Here is an 18,038-nt window from a genome sequence, read left to right on the forward strand (position 1 = left end):
GAAAAGACATAGTTACAATAGTTCATGTTATAATAGTATTAAATAGTAGAAAGGGTATCTTCTGTTTAATTTTTATTATATCACTTTATTTTTATTCATTATTACGTAATGTTCTAGGTGAAGCTGTAAAGACTAGCTAAGGCCAACATCATTAGAATAGTTAAAACACGAAGTTATACCTACGCCTATTGTGATATTCAGTATTGTTTCTAAATTAAAGTGCATTTCTTCCTAAATTATAATAAGTATATTTTAGTATAGTATCAAACTTGGTAATTCATCTGAAATAAATACTAAAGATCTTGTAATTTCATATAGCTGTGACCTAATGACAAAAATTTTGAAAAATTGTACCTAAATTATATTACTCTTTTCCCATAAATTTTCCTGAAATGCACTGACATTTAAAGTTTAGAACTCATGAATATTGAGATCAGAGTACATGTACTCAACACCTAATATTAATAGTGAAATAATATACGTATTAAAATAATCATTTATCATTAGTATTAAATATAAAAGATCAATAAAGAGATAAATTCATATTATTATTAATGTTTTTATCGAAATTAAGAAATAATAATGGAGTTTCAATTGTAGAACACTGGGATGCTTGTCCTAAAATAAATTTCAAGTTAACCTTATTAAATTCCTAGTTAGACCCACGTCATGTTATTCCAACAAACTTTCAAAACTATAAAATTCCTAACTTCCGTTCTGGTGGTGGTTTATCGAAAACTAATGTTCACGGGGAAATATTTATATAGGGTATATAATCACACCACATCGACCCATGAACATCCCACAGTAGTGTTCAACCTACAAGAGGAGGATAATATGTTATCTATTGTTACTAAACAGGCCAAACAGCTTGATATAGTGATTTTTTCTAATTTTACAACTATTACGACATTCTTATGGAATAGAATTATGAGAACTGATACTATACGAAAACATATTAAGTGTTCTTAGTGACTTTTATTTCGGTATACTATTTTGCTATTAAAATATAAAAATCAAAAAAATTAAAAAAATATACCAAATATACTAAAGACTATTCTATTATTATATGTATTTATTATACTTATAGCTATAAATATAGGTATATTATTATATAAATATAATAGGTGTATATTTATATACCTAATATTTAATACCTACCATTACTAATACAAAAGTGAATTTGATTTCAATTAAATATCTTTTGTATTTTATACTTCTATTCAGAGTTATAAATAGAAAGAGTTTACGAATCAGAAACTATAGCAATGATATTCACTTTCCTCAAATACCAAAATGTTGTTCTATGATTATTTCTTATTTACAGGTCACTGGAGTGGTGGGCAGAGCAGAAATGCTGTCTTCACTATTCTTTCTGGGAGCCCTTCTGTGTTACGCACGGGCAGCAAATAGGAGAAGATATACAGGTATGTATGTGAGATTGTATGAAGCGATAATACATGAAATGGACAACGAACGAAAAGTAAGTACAGGTAGAATCCGGCCCGAGAGCGAGCAAGAATAAGGTAGAAAACAAAAGCCATGTGGAATAAGGTTCACCTTATTAAAAATAAAGAGAATTGCAGTAGAAAATAAAAATTAAGTACCATATGTATAAAAAAAGAATAAAAATGCTACAATTTAACATATATTACATATACAAGTTACCAAAAACAATTTCCAATAAAAAACACTGGAGTTAACGAGTTCGTTACATTGTCAAACAGCAACAAGTAAACCTTCTTGAAAATTGCTTGTTGAATGTTATGTACAACGACTTTGTTGACTATAATATACAATGTGGAACGAAACCGTGACATTGTTAGCTTTTAAATAACAATGTTGATCATATCCTAAATCCTATACGTTACAAGTACGATCGTTTTCCAGTTCGTCTAGCAAGAAATTTTTATCTTGTAATTCTAAAGGCAAACAAGCTGACGATCTGCCTGAGAGAAACCTAGTATATACTACTAATACAGGTGTAATACCTAGTTTAGCTTATCAGGGTTCTCATTTTGTTTTACTCATTTTTCTACTATTTGATTACCTACAACCAACTTCGCTGTTATGTATTGCTCCTTATTAAATGTAATTTTTCGGTATTTCAAATAAAGCATTATTATTACGAACAGAGCCACGTCATGTCATAAGGATATGTCCTGACATACATTGATATTCTTGAAAACGACGATTTCATAACCCCGTGCTCTGTAATTTTTTACTGCTATATCTTATTACTTAAAGACAACGTTAAAGGATTTGCTTGACAGCAGATATAATGTGAGGCACATTATATCTGCCAGTACAGTTGTCAGCCTGCCGATTTTTCTAGAACTTCAAGTAATCCAAGAGGTACAACTATCTTGAAATAATGAGGATTAAACAGGAATTATGTCAAGGCGAAGTTAGATACTTTAAACTTCCGCCCCTTCAACAACCTTGTTAGTATAAAATAAATCATCTTCTAGTTCACGCTAGCTATGAAATCGATAATTTACTGGGCACTTAATATTATTACCAGGATATTTTAATAACGTTTTAGTAAATATGTGTAACCAATAGCTTAAAGGAATTTAATAAAAACATATCTTGTAAGTTTAATATTTGCTTAGTATTTTTTTATGTCTAGTGTAGGATGAAAGTTTCGAATTCCTATTCAGCGCAAAATTAGGGGTGTTCTGTTCCTGAATAAATAAACTGACCGACTAAAACCTTGTTATAAGTTTATTAAGTAAATATGAGAATTAGAAAAAATAGTGTTAGATAATATTATTAGTAGATACATATGTATACATACATGATAAGTACATACATGATTGTAGAAGTCTTAGTCTTGTCTTTATTTTTAGAGCGCTACTGGCATCTACTCGAATACATAAAATAATAAATATATAGAATGTTAGAAATTGAATTTTAACCGTATTGTATTTTTTCTTAGAACACTAATTGTAACAGGTCTTATGTATTTGTATAGTAATGAAGTAGTTTATCTGAGGCCAGTGATATACCATGAAGTCTATAACAGAAATTATGTGTATATTTACTGCAATATTACGATACTTACATCATCGGAAACTTAGAAACTAGACAACTGCCTCAAGTGAAAGATTCTGTTTCAGTTCAATCAAAGACTAAAAGCCGATACTTGGAATTGACTTCGATTTTCAATGTTCCAACCGATACTATATTTATACCTAGATTTGGTTAAACACTACACTTCTATTTACATCCCCTCAGTTTAAATACAAATACCCAATCCAAGATTCCAGTTTATTTTACATTTTGTTACAAACATAGTACCGTTTGTTTAATGTAAGCTACATATGTTCAACTTACGTGTCTGGAATATACGAAATTACAACATAAATTTCCTATATGAAATAGCGAATTTTAAAGAAAGACATTCAACCTTAGTGCTACATTTGTTACAGATTGGCGTTATGTAGCAGCGTGCACGGCATGTGTTGGTATTGCCATGCTTTGTAAAGAGCAGGGCATCACCGTCACTGGTGTCTGTGTAGTATATGAGCTCTTCGTGGCCCAAAAAGTGAGTTTTTTTACTAGTAATATATTGTAATATTTTCGGTGTATATATCTAATATTACTCTTTATACATTGTACTAGCTGCTACCCACGACTTCGACGGCGTAGAAGTTTTTTTTATTAAAATAAATTAAATTTATAAAACAAAAGTAATCAAGTGACTCCTTATAACTTATAACATTAGCTATCTGCGAGTTGAAGTCCCGTCAAAATCAGTCCAACCGATTCAAAATTATTAGCACGTACAATAGACAGACAGGCAGATAAAAAAAAAATATGTAGGTACTTACGTACGCACTTTCATATGCTTTTAGTAAAAGCGGTAAATGTGAAGTTTCAAATAGACACTTTCCAATTGATTAATTATATATACATTTAGATTATTTATTTGTACAATCGTCTTTCTATTTTGTTATCGTATATATTGGGAATACTTCAGGTTCAATAAAAATCCTGATCTCTTCAGATATTAACTATATTTAAACTGGCATTTGGCATGTTTATCTCACTATATAGGTTACAGATCCAACGAATATAGAACAGCATTTGTGTCTATTTCAATAGTTCACCTTATAGCATGACATAATATTTTTTAAGTTTGTCCTGCATATACTGCGGATCAATAGGTTCGGTCATGAAAAATAATGTGTATACTTAATAAGTAGCTCTAGTTCGGTCCCAGCCCCAATCAACTCACAACAAAAGGTCAGAGTAGAAATAATCCGTATTCCCTATGCTCTCTCGCGTGATGCTTACATATTCTTTTTATTCTTTAAGTATTACGTTTTACTCGTGCCGGCTTATATCAGCAGATGGGTCGCCAACTAAGAGCAACTTTTTTATATTATGTTGTAACTTTCATTTCAGTTTTATTTACACACGCTAGAGTCGTATCTCGTGCGACTTGCTCAAATAATAGTAACATTATCCATTCGAGAACGGAGTTCAATACTCGACATTCCTGCGACCCAGTTTCAGAGCTTTGTAAATGGAAATTACTTTTTGTGAGGCTGGCTGCCTCTGCGTTGCCTTTTGGTTGTCTTTCCTCCTTCTACCAAGTTTACTGTGTTTTTGTTGTAAGATAATATAAAAATATAATTTCCGTTTCATAGTTTGCTAGGGTTTCGATGGGTGAGCACAAGTTTTTGCTCATCATGTAAATTGATCCAAAAACAAAATTCATCCAAATAATATCTATTTAGTTCAAAATATGTAAGATACCGGACGTTAGTTTGCTCAATTTTATAAATTATTTTTGACAGAGCTACTGTCTCGGCACTAGAAGCTATATACCGCTAACTAATAAAATCATCTATTGATTCCTAATCCAGTAGTAATATAATGTAATTGGGGCTCTGATTTCCACATTAAGCCTCTCTTTTGAGCCGTTGTGCATGTAGATCAGAGACTACTAAAGTAGCCATATAGCTTCTTCCAGACGGGCAGAAGGTTCCTACTATGTTAACAGAAAGGATTGAAGCTGATATTATTCTTAACCGAAATTCTATATCCCTAGCGTCGTAATTCGGGTGGTGGAAGCCGATGGTCATGGCTAGAGGCCTGGGGCAAAGGGTCCGGTTGGGGCTGCGCCTGTGGCGAGGCGGCACGACGCGTAACCACAGTATGCTGTGCAACCCTGGCGCTGCTTGCGGCTAGACTACATGTCATGGGTGCACAGCTGCCTGTCTTTACGAGATTTGACAATCCTGCTGGAGCTGCACCACCACCAGCTAGGTATGAAACAGTTAATAATTATTCGTACTTATATGACATTCAAAATGCAAAAAATAGCCCATATTGTTCAAAGATAAAATGCAAAGACAGATTCACGCGTGTCGTAAGCAATGTAGGAGGACCTTACAATTCAGATATACTTACTGAGAACCATTAGTCGGTTCCTTTACTATATCCAATGAAAAATATTTTTTACGAATAGCGCAAATAACAATACTGTTAAATGTCCAAAATCATTGTCAGTAGAGGAATAACCATTTGATATTTCAGTTTATTATATTCCGCACTTGGTATTTCTGGGATTTTCGAAGCTATACGTTTATAATAAAGACGAATTTATTATTTTCTCCTATCTATAACAATACAATGCACACTTTGCTCACGGTACAGATAAGTAAGACAATAGTATTTATACAAGCGACTCACAAAATTCTACCACAATTGCAGTAAATGTTTGCGTACTTAATTTGGTTGCTATCATCGAACGAGATGACGAGATGATCTCTGCCTTTATTACTTAGTAAGTAATAGGGGTTCGAGATAATGGCTGGCTTTGACAAGCAGTTTAGTGTATAAAACGGCACAGCAAAGCCTGGGCACATTAATTTTACGAGCATCGTCGCCCGCCGCTCATTGTTTAAGGGTGGATTTTCTTCCCTCAGTAGTTCCATCCTCGATTTAAACGAACGCCTAAATTTACGTAAAACCCGACCCAGAGGCTGAAGGTCGAAGGCTCCCTTTCTTTGACGACAGAAATTAATTGGCCTATAGCCAGTTCCCTCCAAGCTATTGACAAATAGTGTCCTATCGATTTATCTGTCGTGGTCTTTTGAAATATACTTTTGGGTTGACAATATTTGATACTTTTAAATTGAATATTTATATATATATAAACTATACCAGAAATAGATGATTATTGCTTAAATGTATTTTAATAGATAGTGATAAAGTCAACCGACTTACTTTATTAAAACGTTTATCGATCAAAATATTTTTGATTCAATTTAATCTAAATGTAATTTTATGTTTAAATTAGCATTAGCAGCTCAGCGTTATTGTAAATCAATTACGTAACTTAGATATTAAAATGTCTAAGTTAGTATGACGTCAATAAAAACTCAGTTCAATTTTATTAGCAGATTATGCACTTTTATTCAAAATATCTGTATTGCAATTTTCAGGCACTTAACTTTCGCGTACCTGCCAGCCTTAAATGCCTGGTTACTGGCATTACCTGAAGCTTTATGTTGTGATTGGACTATGGGCACTGTCGCACTACTGCGGTCGTGGAAGGATCCACGAAATTTGGCGACTCTTGCGTTGGCCACCACGTTAATAGCTGCTGCTGTACACGCTTTGAGGACTCGTTCTTCTGCTTTGTCTATGGTATGGTTTATGATGAAGATTATTATTTTATTGTCTGATTGAATTAATGCTGTTAACTGTATAATTTGTCTGGAATTTTGTGAAAATGTTTTCATATTTGGGTATTAGTTAGTCAATCACTTGATTTGAACAAAACTTGCTATCCAGATGGACTATATCTTAGATTATACTATTATAGACCTATCATCTAAATCTAACTTTTCATTAACAAACTAAAAACTTTTTCAGGGTCTGGCATTACTGGTCCTACCATTCCTGCCAGCTTCGAACCTATTCTTCCCTGTTGGTTTCGTGGTTGCTGAGCGGGTACTTTATATGCCTTCGATGGGATGGTGTCTACTGGTCGCCCATGGATGGCGATTGTTAGCAAAACGCCGAGCCAAACTTGCCGCTGCTGCACTTATATTTCTGTTTTTAGCGTTCAGTGCCAAGACATATGTGAGGAATTGGGATTGGAAGACTGAATATTCAATTTTTGCATCAGGACTGAAAGTAAGTTTTATAAAGTAATAACTTTTACGGCCACAGACAAAACTTAAAAAATACTAATTATTGGTCTTTCTTTTTATAAATAAAATTAAAATCTTGTACAAAGTCTGAATTTAAAACAACCATTATTCAACTATCGATAATTTTCAGGTCAATCGTAACAATGCGAAATTATACAATAACGTAGGACATGCCTTAGAGGCTGAAGGAAAGTACGCCGACGCGTTAGAATTCTTTAACACTGCGGTCAGTGTGCAACCTGACGACGTAGGAGCCCACATCAACGTTGGCAGAACTTACAACCATCTCGGACGATATCAAGAGGCCGAAGATGCCTATGTAAAAGCCAAATCGTTATTACCAAAAGCAAAGCCTGGAGAATCATACCAGGCGAGGATAGCACCCAATCATCTAAACGTTTTCCTAAATCTCGCCAATTTAATATCTAAAAATGCTACGCGTTTGGAAGAAGCTGATATGTTATATAGACAAGCAATCAGCATGCGAGCAGATTATACTCAAGCATATATAAATAGGGGAGATATTCTAATAAAATTAAATAGGACAAAAGAAGCTCAGGAAGTATACGAAAGAGCCTTGTTATATGATAGTGGGAACCCGGACATTTATTATAATGTAAGTTCTATTTTTTTCTTATTGTTGTTTTGTTTATTAAAAGTATATAATTTTACTATTATCTAATAAGCTAAATAGATGATTTCACAATATTTATAACAAAAACATTACCTCTAAATATTTTACTAAGGAAGTAATTATATAAATTAGTCTTATTAACCATATTTAAACCATGACCATGACCAATAAAACTAGTCAACTTTAAAAATACAATTTATTAAGAACATTTTTTTTATGCCTAAATAAAATAATCTAAGTGTTTAGCTGCTCTCATTAACGTATGTTTTAATAATGAATAATGTGATTTCATGTCTAGCTGGGAGTTGTTCTCCTAGAGCAAGGAAAAGCCTCACAAGCACTGGCTTACTTGGACAAGGCTTTGGAACTGGAACCAGAGCATGAACAGGCTCTGCTAAACTCTGCAATACTTCTGCAAGAACTTGGAGCCGCAGACTTAAGGCATATCGCCAGGCAGCGTCTCCTCAAACTACTTGATAAAGATGGTAAGTGACATTAAAATAAACATAATGGACTTATGTTTATTTTAATTTATATTACACCGGCTACCCACAATATCACAGGAATGACTTTCTTAACTATAATTATAATTTAATTTTAATAACTTTAATTTCGAATCTGACCTCCTCTAACCACCAACACCAACCTCAAATCTTTTAATATCCTTTATTTCTATTCTAATATCACCCATAACAAGCTCTGTTTACGTGGGTCTAGATGGCACTGTGTTTATTGGAATATTTATATTTTATTATTATATATAAAATAATCATGTATTCACTACTGTGTTTTGTATCCAATTCGCTTGTTGCGAATTTGGCTCCACTTTCTTGGCCACACAGATTTGCACATAGATAGTTCAAAATAGAACAGTCTAAGTGTAGTATTATCATCCTCAGCAACAAACGAGCGCGTGCACTTCAACCTGGGAATGGTGTGCATGGACGAGGGGGAGGCGGAGTGCGCAGAGCGGTGGTTCCGCGCTGCAGTCCACCTGAAGCCAGACTTCCGCTCGGCGCTGTTTAACTTGGCGTTGTTGCTGGCTGACACGCGCCGGCCGCTCGAGGCTGCGCCCTTCTTAAAGCAGCTCGTACGACACCACCCTGACCATGTGAAAGCACTCGTGCTATTAGGAGATATATATATCAATTCCGTAAAAGATCTTGATGCGGCTGAGAGCGTGAGTACTTTTTAAAGTCTTTTAGAACAATGTTTTAGGACAGTTAATTAAAACTATCAATGTAAAATATATTTCAAGCCTAACTTCAAATAGGCTATATATTGTAGATTTACTAAATTTAGCGTCACGAGAAGTCGTGACGCTAAATTTAGTAAGAATTTCAAATAATAGTCTCTATTTCTCCTGTCAAACTACTTGTTGGCGTCTATATTTGAAGGAAGATGATATATGGTATTCTTTCATAATTTAAGACCCGCACTGTTGTCGATGGAGCTCTTAACATTTTCCACGATATTCCATCAATTTCGTTAGTTATTAAAAGACACGCCTCCAACTGTTTCTTTAAATTAAAATCTATTCTAATGAAAATGAACACAATATAAATCCATTGTGTGAACTGTCTTTAGAACAACTCTAAATTGGTTATATAAAGTAAAAAATGCAGTTCATGTTTAGAGGCAATCATTTAAGTAAAGACCATTTCTATTGACTGTGTTTATCTGGCACTACCCTATTGACCTTATTATATTCTAAATCACGTCATGTATACCAGTATATGTCAATCACTATTAAAATTTAAGTTAGCAGTACTGACATGGTATCTTGTCATTTCCAGTGTTACCGCCGGATCCTAGAATTAGAGCCGGACAACGTGCAAGCTCTCCACAACTTGTGTGTGGTCGCGGTGGAGCGCGGCAAGTTAGCCATCGCCGAGGAATGCCTCACGCGGGCCTCAGCCCTCGCTCCTCACGAGCACTACATCCAGAGGCACCTCGCAGTCGTTAAAGCGCGGAGGGCTGCGGCCACATCTACAGTCGCCCCCACATCAACAGCCACTACGGAAGTGAAAGCGAGATGGAATTACATCCCCCAACAGCCACCCGACCCCCACGAAATTGACCCCTCATAGCGTATTACCGAATGAAGCCTGTAAATAATGTTTATACTCAATGTTTTATTTTACTTATAGATGCGTTGTATACCTATAAAGTGTAGTTCTAAATCACTTCGAACTCAAACTCTCACAGTAAAAAAATATACAAATTCAAATTCTGTACAAAAGGTTACTGAAATTAATTTGTATACCCATAATATGTATTTCATAGAGAAAGTATTCATGATTTAAAGAATACTAAATATTCAAAAAACGAATACTATTTGAATAAGTTAATAATATTTGAAACTGTTTCATTATTATCCTTAAAAACATTGTGATATTTTCTCAAAATTAAAGTCCCACATCAAGCATTAATTATGTAACTATGTACGTGATTTTCAAATACAATTTCCTGGTATTTATAATGTGTCTTTAGTAAAATAACATTGTGTTAGTTATCTCGTCGAACACCAAGATTTTTCGGCCAATACATAGGTTCTCGGTTTTAAAGGCATTCATTTGTTAAATCAGGGTACTCTTCTATGTATTTGTTTCCACTCTGACGTAGGCTAGTCTTAATTGACTCTTTCTATATTTGTATTTTATGAGTAAAGATAGACTTGGTACTGTCGAATATTTGTTTTTATAATACTACTGAACCATAAATGAAATTCATATATAGGAAACATCGATTTCATATAGAGGGAACTCGATTTTTGTTTATGGCATTTCACTAAATTGAGATACCTAATGAAATAAAAAAAAAAACAAAATTAGATATTACCTAGTCTATTAAATGTCTTAAAGATTTTTAAACCAGACGTTTTATTGGTGCGTATAAACAAGTTTAAATTAAGTTTTCAATCAATAATATAAATGTTGATATTGCAAGTAATCGAATATTGATCGTCGGTTAAGTATTTATTGCTATTAATTTAATTTGTTGTTACACTAAGAATTGTATCCTGAACCAACGGTGATATTAATTTGATGAATTCCACTTATAAGAGTCAAACTTAATAGTGATGTTAGGTTTAAATACGCAACAGAAAAACGTCTCGTTCAAAAATGACTGTTTTCATAATATTTTTATATTCTGAACTAATATTAAATTGTAAATCTGTGCGTTATTCGATAATTTATTGTGCATACCGATATTATTATTAGTAGCTATTAATTCATGGGCGTACTCAGATTAAAGTCAATAGGGGATTACTACTTGGTAACTCTAGATAGTAATTATCTTTTTACAGAATTATTTACGTTCATTTAGTTACTTAAATGTAATTGTAAGTAGTAAAGTCAGCTTCATAAATTTCTTAACTTCAAAAATATTAATTACACTATTACCAAAACCATATTGCTTTTAAAACCCAAAAGCAGTTTATTATAATGCCTTCACAAAAAGAAACTTGGTCACCCATTACACTTCACAATTAGGTGAAATACTCCAAAAAGTAGCGGATATGTAAGAATATTTTAATATATCTATGAACTGAGTACACCCATGATCAAACTGATCTCTTAGAGAAGCTTATGATTTGCATATGGCGTTACGTGATATTAGTTAATTACACCATAATTATATTTATGTATGCCATACATGTATAATAGGTATGTAGAATATGTTGGAACGAGCTTTCATCATTATTAGCCTGGTATACGGTATATGTACGGATTATATGCGTCTGTACACTGTAAATGAATATAGTTTCATATAGGAGACGTGTTATTTGCTAACTTTGTCTAGTCATGATGCAATTATTCGATAAAAATTAAGTTTGTCGTATGTATTATTTTAATTAGATAGAAATTAAAGCCGCGTATTCATTGTGGACGAGTATTTTAGATGTGCAGGATCCCAAACAAGTTAATAGACACAAGTAGCGTTGTTTATAATTATAATCAAATATCTCCAAAACACCAGTAATAAAGGTAGGTACGTTTATAGTTTTAAATTAAATTTTAAAACTAAATTCAAATAAATTTAAAATTATTACATTTGACAGTTTTAAATATTGAAATTACCTAGAAATTAATCCCATTGTCCATTGTCAGTAAAATAGTTTTACTGAGAATAAATATCGTTAACAAAGACATTCTATTAAAATCACTTTTAAAATTACCATAATTATGTTATCTTTAAATATTGTTTATCGAAACTTACTTCTGTAAAACTCGATTTTCATAAAATAATAACGATTTCGAACCTTTAGCTTTGAATAGGCATTGGGAAGTAACGTTACTGTAGCCGTATCCCATATAATCATTCACCTCCCAATAATTAACAGTTTAATTAAACAGTTGATCTTCTATATATAATTCTATAGACCCGAAATATAGGTATATATAAGTTATTAAATACTCAGTTAAATAAAGTGCACTACACTGACAATACCTACAGATATATGTGATTTAAAGCATTTACACCTTAAATTAAACTTCATATAAAACTGTCTTAATTTTTGAGATGGGACACACAAGAGTGGTAACTGCAAGCAGCAATAGCACTATCGGATATATATTAAAAATCTATAACAGCATATATACAAGCTAATTTGTCTATTCTAGTCCTAGTTATATTTTTCTTTATTGTACTATTCTATTATCAGTCCTATCTACTTACTACACCTGTGCTCTATATAATTTACCGGATCAATGAATACCCAAAATCCGCGTTCCCGTTTCTGAAACTTGTCTTTGGCGAAAGCACTTTGTCCCATGCCAAATCACAAAAAAAATTGCAGCTAATTCAAAAGTGAATTTACACTATTTGAGATTGCGGTCAAACGCGCTCAATTTATTAAAAAAAATCAGCAAAACAGTCAATATGGACGTCATGTTAAAGTTATTTGCCAAAACAGCTGAATATACTATCCAAAAAAATTGTCACACACATCTTTCGCACAAAAAAACATCTGAAACCTACCATCTACATCTACCAATTTTTGTGCTGCATATTTTAAATATCCACATTAACGTACTTATGTATAGAAATTGTAAGCTAAGCTTGTATTCCATACAATTTGATAAATTTGCCTTATGAATTTAAGTCAATATTGTTAATATTCTTTAAGTCAATATTATTACATTTTATGTGAAATACAGCATTGCGATTCGAGTAAATGTTGAATAAAGACATTTATATGCATCATCGGTTTCCACTAACAATACGGAGACATTTACGGACAGAAGCTCTTCTGTCGTTGGTATTTATTTTGTATACCTACCTACGTACATTATGCTTTCAAGAGATTATTTGTAAAAATTAAATTTCCATAGGAGTTTATGTTAACATCTATTACTTTTAATTTAAATATGTTATTAAAGTTGTGCCTATAATCTCTCTACTCGTAAAGATTGGCTAGTAAAGATCGCTAATAACATTTAGCCCGCTTTTTTGTTCCAAGTTTCAATAATATAATTAAATCCCTAAGTAAATGTTTCACCTATGGCGGAAATTAGAACTTCATTTGTTACTCCTATACATTACGCATTTCATTTTCATCTAACAAGTGTTCATGGTTCATCAATTCAAATTCAATGATATTTATCATTACCTATGATAAATTTATAATTCGTACCTACCTATAAATATGATGTTATGGTAAGCTCCCATTTTGTATGTTACGTGTGTCCGACCAGTTAGTACGATGTCTCATTAAAAACTGATTAAATAATGTTTATTTTCATAAAAGCTAATGTTATATTGTAAAAAATAAATGAAAGTGATCGACCGTTATTAGATTTAGATGTGAAAAAATGTAATGTTGTTAATGTTTTAAGATAAAAAAATAACTTTTGTAAAAACTGAATTTTTTACAATGTCTTGAAACATTCCCGGCGGTAACTCTCGATGGAGTGATGAATTTGTAAGGACCCCGAATATTATAACTATTTGTCGTCAAAACGTTTATTTTTATAAAATAAAATGATGTTTCAAATGATTTCTCACTTTGTTTAATTGCATTGAAATAGGAGTATAATCCTTATTTAAATAACCTTAAGTAGTATTAATTATTTTTTACAAGAAGAATAATAATAAAACTAGTTCCATTAGCTAAGCAGGAGCTTATTATATGTATAGGAGCATATAAGATATATAATACTATACAACTGATGGAAATTCTTTTTTTGTAAATATATATATAAACACCCAAACCAATACAAATAATCATACTCATGAATATGAAATTTTTGCATCATCCGAGGTTCGAACCCGCAACCATAGTAAGGTGGGGTACTAAACCGGCAGACCACCAAACGGCAAACTTCAACTTTACTACTACCAGAAAATAAATACTTACATACTTTTAGGATCTCATGTGAATACAAACTACCACATAAGTAATTCATATAATCAAGTAAAATAGTTTCCTACGTTATTAACAACTTATTTTGTAGTATATTATAAAAAAAAGGGCTTGTGCCTACACTTGTAATAATTGTCAACACTTGACACAACCCTTAAATTATTTTTACTGTATCAAAATTTTATCCAGTACCAACTTAAATCAATAGGTATCCTAAACGATTATAAAATCACATAAATCGGAACTGCAATGAAAAAAGACGCCATCTGTTCGAATACATCGACAACGTACAATAGTCATGGGTACCTTGAAGCATTGACCTTTTGAGTCCTTGACATTATAGAGTATAGGGCTAATGCCTCCCACACGTCGCCTTTCACCATACATGGAAAATAATATACGTATAAGTAAAAATAGCTTACCTTCTTATTCACGTTATTAATATTCTTCTTAAACAACACAGTAATGAAATTAAACAACAATTTTGTGTAAAAGATTCACTATATTGTTTTGTATAGTGAGCGATTCACAAATTCAAGACAATATCGCCCCCATTACACACCTTAAAAATATCCGTCATTCATCTCCACTAGGTATCTTTAATACAATATGGAACTAGTTATTTCAGTAGAATTGCTTAAACAATTAATCGATCACGAAATCATTTCCCCGTTTACGTGTAACATAACCGTAACAGGTAATAAGCAGGGAGAGGTATCTAGCATCACTGAAGATTGATCACTAATACAGTTATATTTAAGTACCACTATGGCTTCCACTCGATGTACATTTATATAATGTTCCACTTTCAATCAAATCACTTATAGCGTACACAATATCTTTTTTCTTTGATATTTTTTAAACAACTTGGTAAAAATAAGTTTCCAACATAAAATCTAATCAAATAAAGGAATATAATTTAACTATATACAATTTCTCGTAACATATAACAAAATCTCACACACGCGCTTCCCGCACAACTTAGCTTGCTAACTTGAAATACTATTAACTTACTTATATTCGATGGACTTACATTACATATCGTCATATTGTAACTTGTTCCTGATATTTTACTATTGCTGTCGTAAGTTCATGAAAATACAAATATAAGGCCACACCTTTTTTTGACCGAAACTAGTTTTATACAAAGGAATTGAGACATTAATTTTGTATATTAACGACCATCACAATCGTCACAATTTAAGATTAAGTAAAACTGCAAAACTTGTGTTTACCAACTGAGATTCCTTGTCCGAACAATTAAGATAATATAATAATAATACTCTTTAAAGATTATAATAGGAAAATATAATGTCACTGGTTAAAAAACCCTAATTATCCATCCCTAATGCTGACCTCATACAGTAATATCGTGCCCCTAACTTGAGAAACCTAATAAACTCGACAGGTTACATAATATAACATTAGTACCAGTAATTTTGTATATTCTCGAACCCGTTCCATGCAAACCGACTCTAGCAGATAGTAGCGAAACGGTTGACAATAAATGTCATAATCAAAACGTCAAAATATTTACGTTATCAAATCATCTATATATTTAATGGAAAATATGTTCTGCAGTTCTACTTAATATCGGTAACATCGCTAATTTATTCGTCATAGGTTCATCAGCATCTCAAGAACAATAACTCATACATTGAAGATTAAATAACACTATTTTTATTTTTTTTCACTCAGCTCACTACTCACTTTCTTCACTTAATTACCCAAAAAGTAGTGTTAACAACAGTGCTTTTCAAATCTAGGGACATAATATACTTTCATATATATAGGATCACATAGAAATACAAAATTATCGAAAACTTTACAATATAGTGTAGAACTTTTTAATGATAGTAAAGTTCCATTAACAGCAATAATACGTTAATCTCTATATGATCCTATAAATTTAACAATATAGAAATGGCCTAATACATATTGTAATAGTAAAAAAAAACACATTTATGCTCCACAATATGGCAAAAATTATTTATGTTGAGTTGTGACATTATAGTTAACAATCCAAAATATTTGCAATCGCAAAAATTTTTTATTACGGATCCAATCCACTACGAAAATTCACTCTCTAACATTCCGTAATCCGAACATTGCCGTAAAAACAGTACATAATATTGTACATAATACAAAATTTAAGACGAGCTGTTCTGTCAAAGTTCGTTTAAGAAAATATTTTTTTAGAACATCGGACATATCACATCACACAGCGCCATCTAGTCCCACACTCAGAGCTTATACTATGGGTACTAGACAACTGAGAGTTATAATACAATACTTTTTAAATACAGAACATTACATAGAAAACGCCGCATACAAACTGACATGATTATATTGTACGAGGTCCAAACCCGCAACACAACTATGTACGTGAGGTAGTGTTAAACCACTGCACCACAAAGGGTGTCATTAAATTTTACAAGACAGAACAGAGTAAAAATTAGGGATATTTTACTTAGCAATATTACGGTTAGAGGTTAAAAATGGTACTGTATTACCATTATTATATTTTATTCAGTATACATAACCTGATAAAACTACTTAATCCCCAAATAATACAATGCTTTTAAAAACTGTACCAAACAAAAGTAATAACAGACACACTTTCAAGGTCTGAAATCTACCTACAATGTAGACTTAACATAAAATAATTAACTTAACAGAATTCAATAACAGAAACAGTATTGAAAAAAAAAAAGAAATTCTTATCTAATAATATATCTAGAACGTCACGCCAAAACGTTTTGTTGTAATGATACAAATTGTCAACAATTTAAATATGGTACAATGTTGTTGAAAATAAAAGACGAACACCTACTACTTTTGGGCCCAGCGATCACCTCGTTGAAATACATATATATATGTATATATATTAATTCTAAGGTAAAATATAATATACCACAAAGATCTATAACGTAATGAACGAGAAAATTCAAAATAAATTAAAATCTGAAACTATTAACTACAAAAAGCGATACGGGCATTGAGTAATAATAAATAGATTTAAATTAAAAAACTAAGAAAATTCAGTAATACATAAATTTTGGAATACGCCGTACTCTTGAATTCTATTTTAATACAGAATTTGTACTAAAATAGAATTCGAGATCTTATTTTAAATACAAATTCTGCATTCTTAAGTCTAAAAATGTGCGTTTCAAATAATATCCATTGGAGAATAGTCATTGGGTTACGAACTTCACGCCTCAAGTTAAAATTAACGAATAACACAAAGTCACGACTGGTTTTTTTTTTTTGTTATATTATATTTTGATTACTAGATATATAGATAAATTTCCTGTGACGATTTTCCAATTATTGTATTATTAAAAATATAAATGCTAAATGCTGTGAACATCTAGGCACAAAAATGTAAGGGACAGTATCATTTTCGTTCAAAATACCATAGATTCAGATATTGCACAACGTAAGTCGTTTTCTATGTTAATGCTGCCTTGCAGTTTTCAGATATATATATACATATTTGAGTTCAACATAATTATTCCTACCTCTGAACCAATTAATTAATATATTTCTACAAAAGTTGGTCTCTTGTATAAATATGAAACTATAAAGTAACTAGTACCGAGTATTATCAACTTGGATTGCCACATATTCTTTAATTCTACATTATGGTAAGTTTTTCTTAGTTTAATGTTTACTGTAGTGTCTTTAACATTTCTGGAACATAAAAGTAATAATTTAAATATATTTAATTAATTGTAATCTCACAGGTAAAGCTAATTATCTATTGATATATTATAAATTTATTGAAACCTTTTGTGTTGATAGTAAAATATAACTTTCTTCTTACATGCACAGTCAACAATAAGTCTTAATATGT

At 31.8% G+C, this 18,038-nt stretch overlaps 1 protein-coding gene across 1 annotated transcript in view; it reads left to right on the forward strand.

Moving 5' to 3' along the window:
* Nucleotides 1-10,217, forward strand: part of LOC131846116 (protein O-mannosyl-transferase Tmtc3) — a 157,286-nt gene extending 147,069 nt beyond the window's left edge. Inside the window, exons 4-12 of the mRNA XM_059195342.1 lie at nucleotides 1,328-1,427; nucleotides 3,435-3,550; nucleotides 5,063-5,280; nucleotides 6,462-6,666; nucleotides 6,895-7,158; nucleotides 7,306-7,791; nucleotides 8,108-8,294; nucleotides 8,709-8,989; nucleotides 9,606-10,217. Coding sequence (XP_059051325.1) covers nucleotides 1,328-1,427; nucleotides 3,435-3,550; nucleotides 5,063-5,280; nucleotides 6,462-6,666; nucleotides 6,895-7,158; nucleotides 7,306-7,791; nucleotides 8,108-8,294; nucleotides 8,709-8,989; nucleotides 9,606-9,899 — 2,151 coding nt within the window. The 3' untranslated portion in view covers nucleotides 9,900-10,217. The remainder of the gene's footprint in view (nucleotides 1-1,327; nucleotides 1,428-3,434; nucleotides 3,551-5,062; nucleotides 5,281-6,461; nucleotides 6,667-6,894; nucleotides 7,159-7,305; nucleotides 7,792-8,107; nucleotides 8,295-8,708; nucleotides 8,990-9,605) is intronic.
* Nucleotides 10,218-18,038: the final 7,821 nt, after the last annotated feature.

Source organism: Achroia grisella, unplaced genomic scaffold (assembly GCF_030625045.1).
Source record: "Achroia grisella isolate CSIRO2021 unplaced genomic scaffold, CSIRO_AGI_Agris_v1 utg501, whole genome shotgun sequence".
Taxonomy (NCBI): domain Eukaryota; kingdom Metazoa; phylum Arthropoda; class Insecta; order Lepidoptera; family Pyralidae; genus Achroia; species Achroia grisella.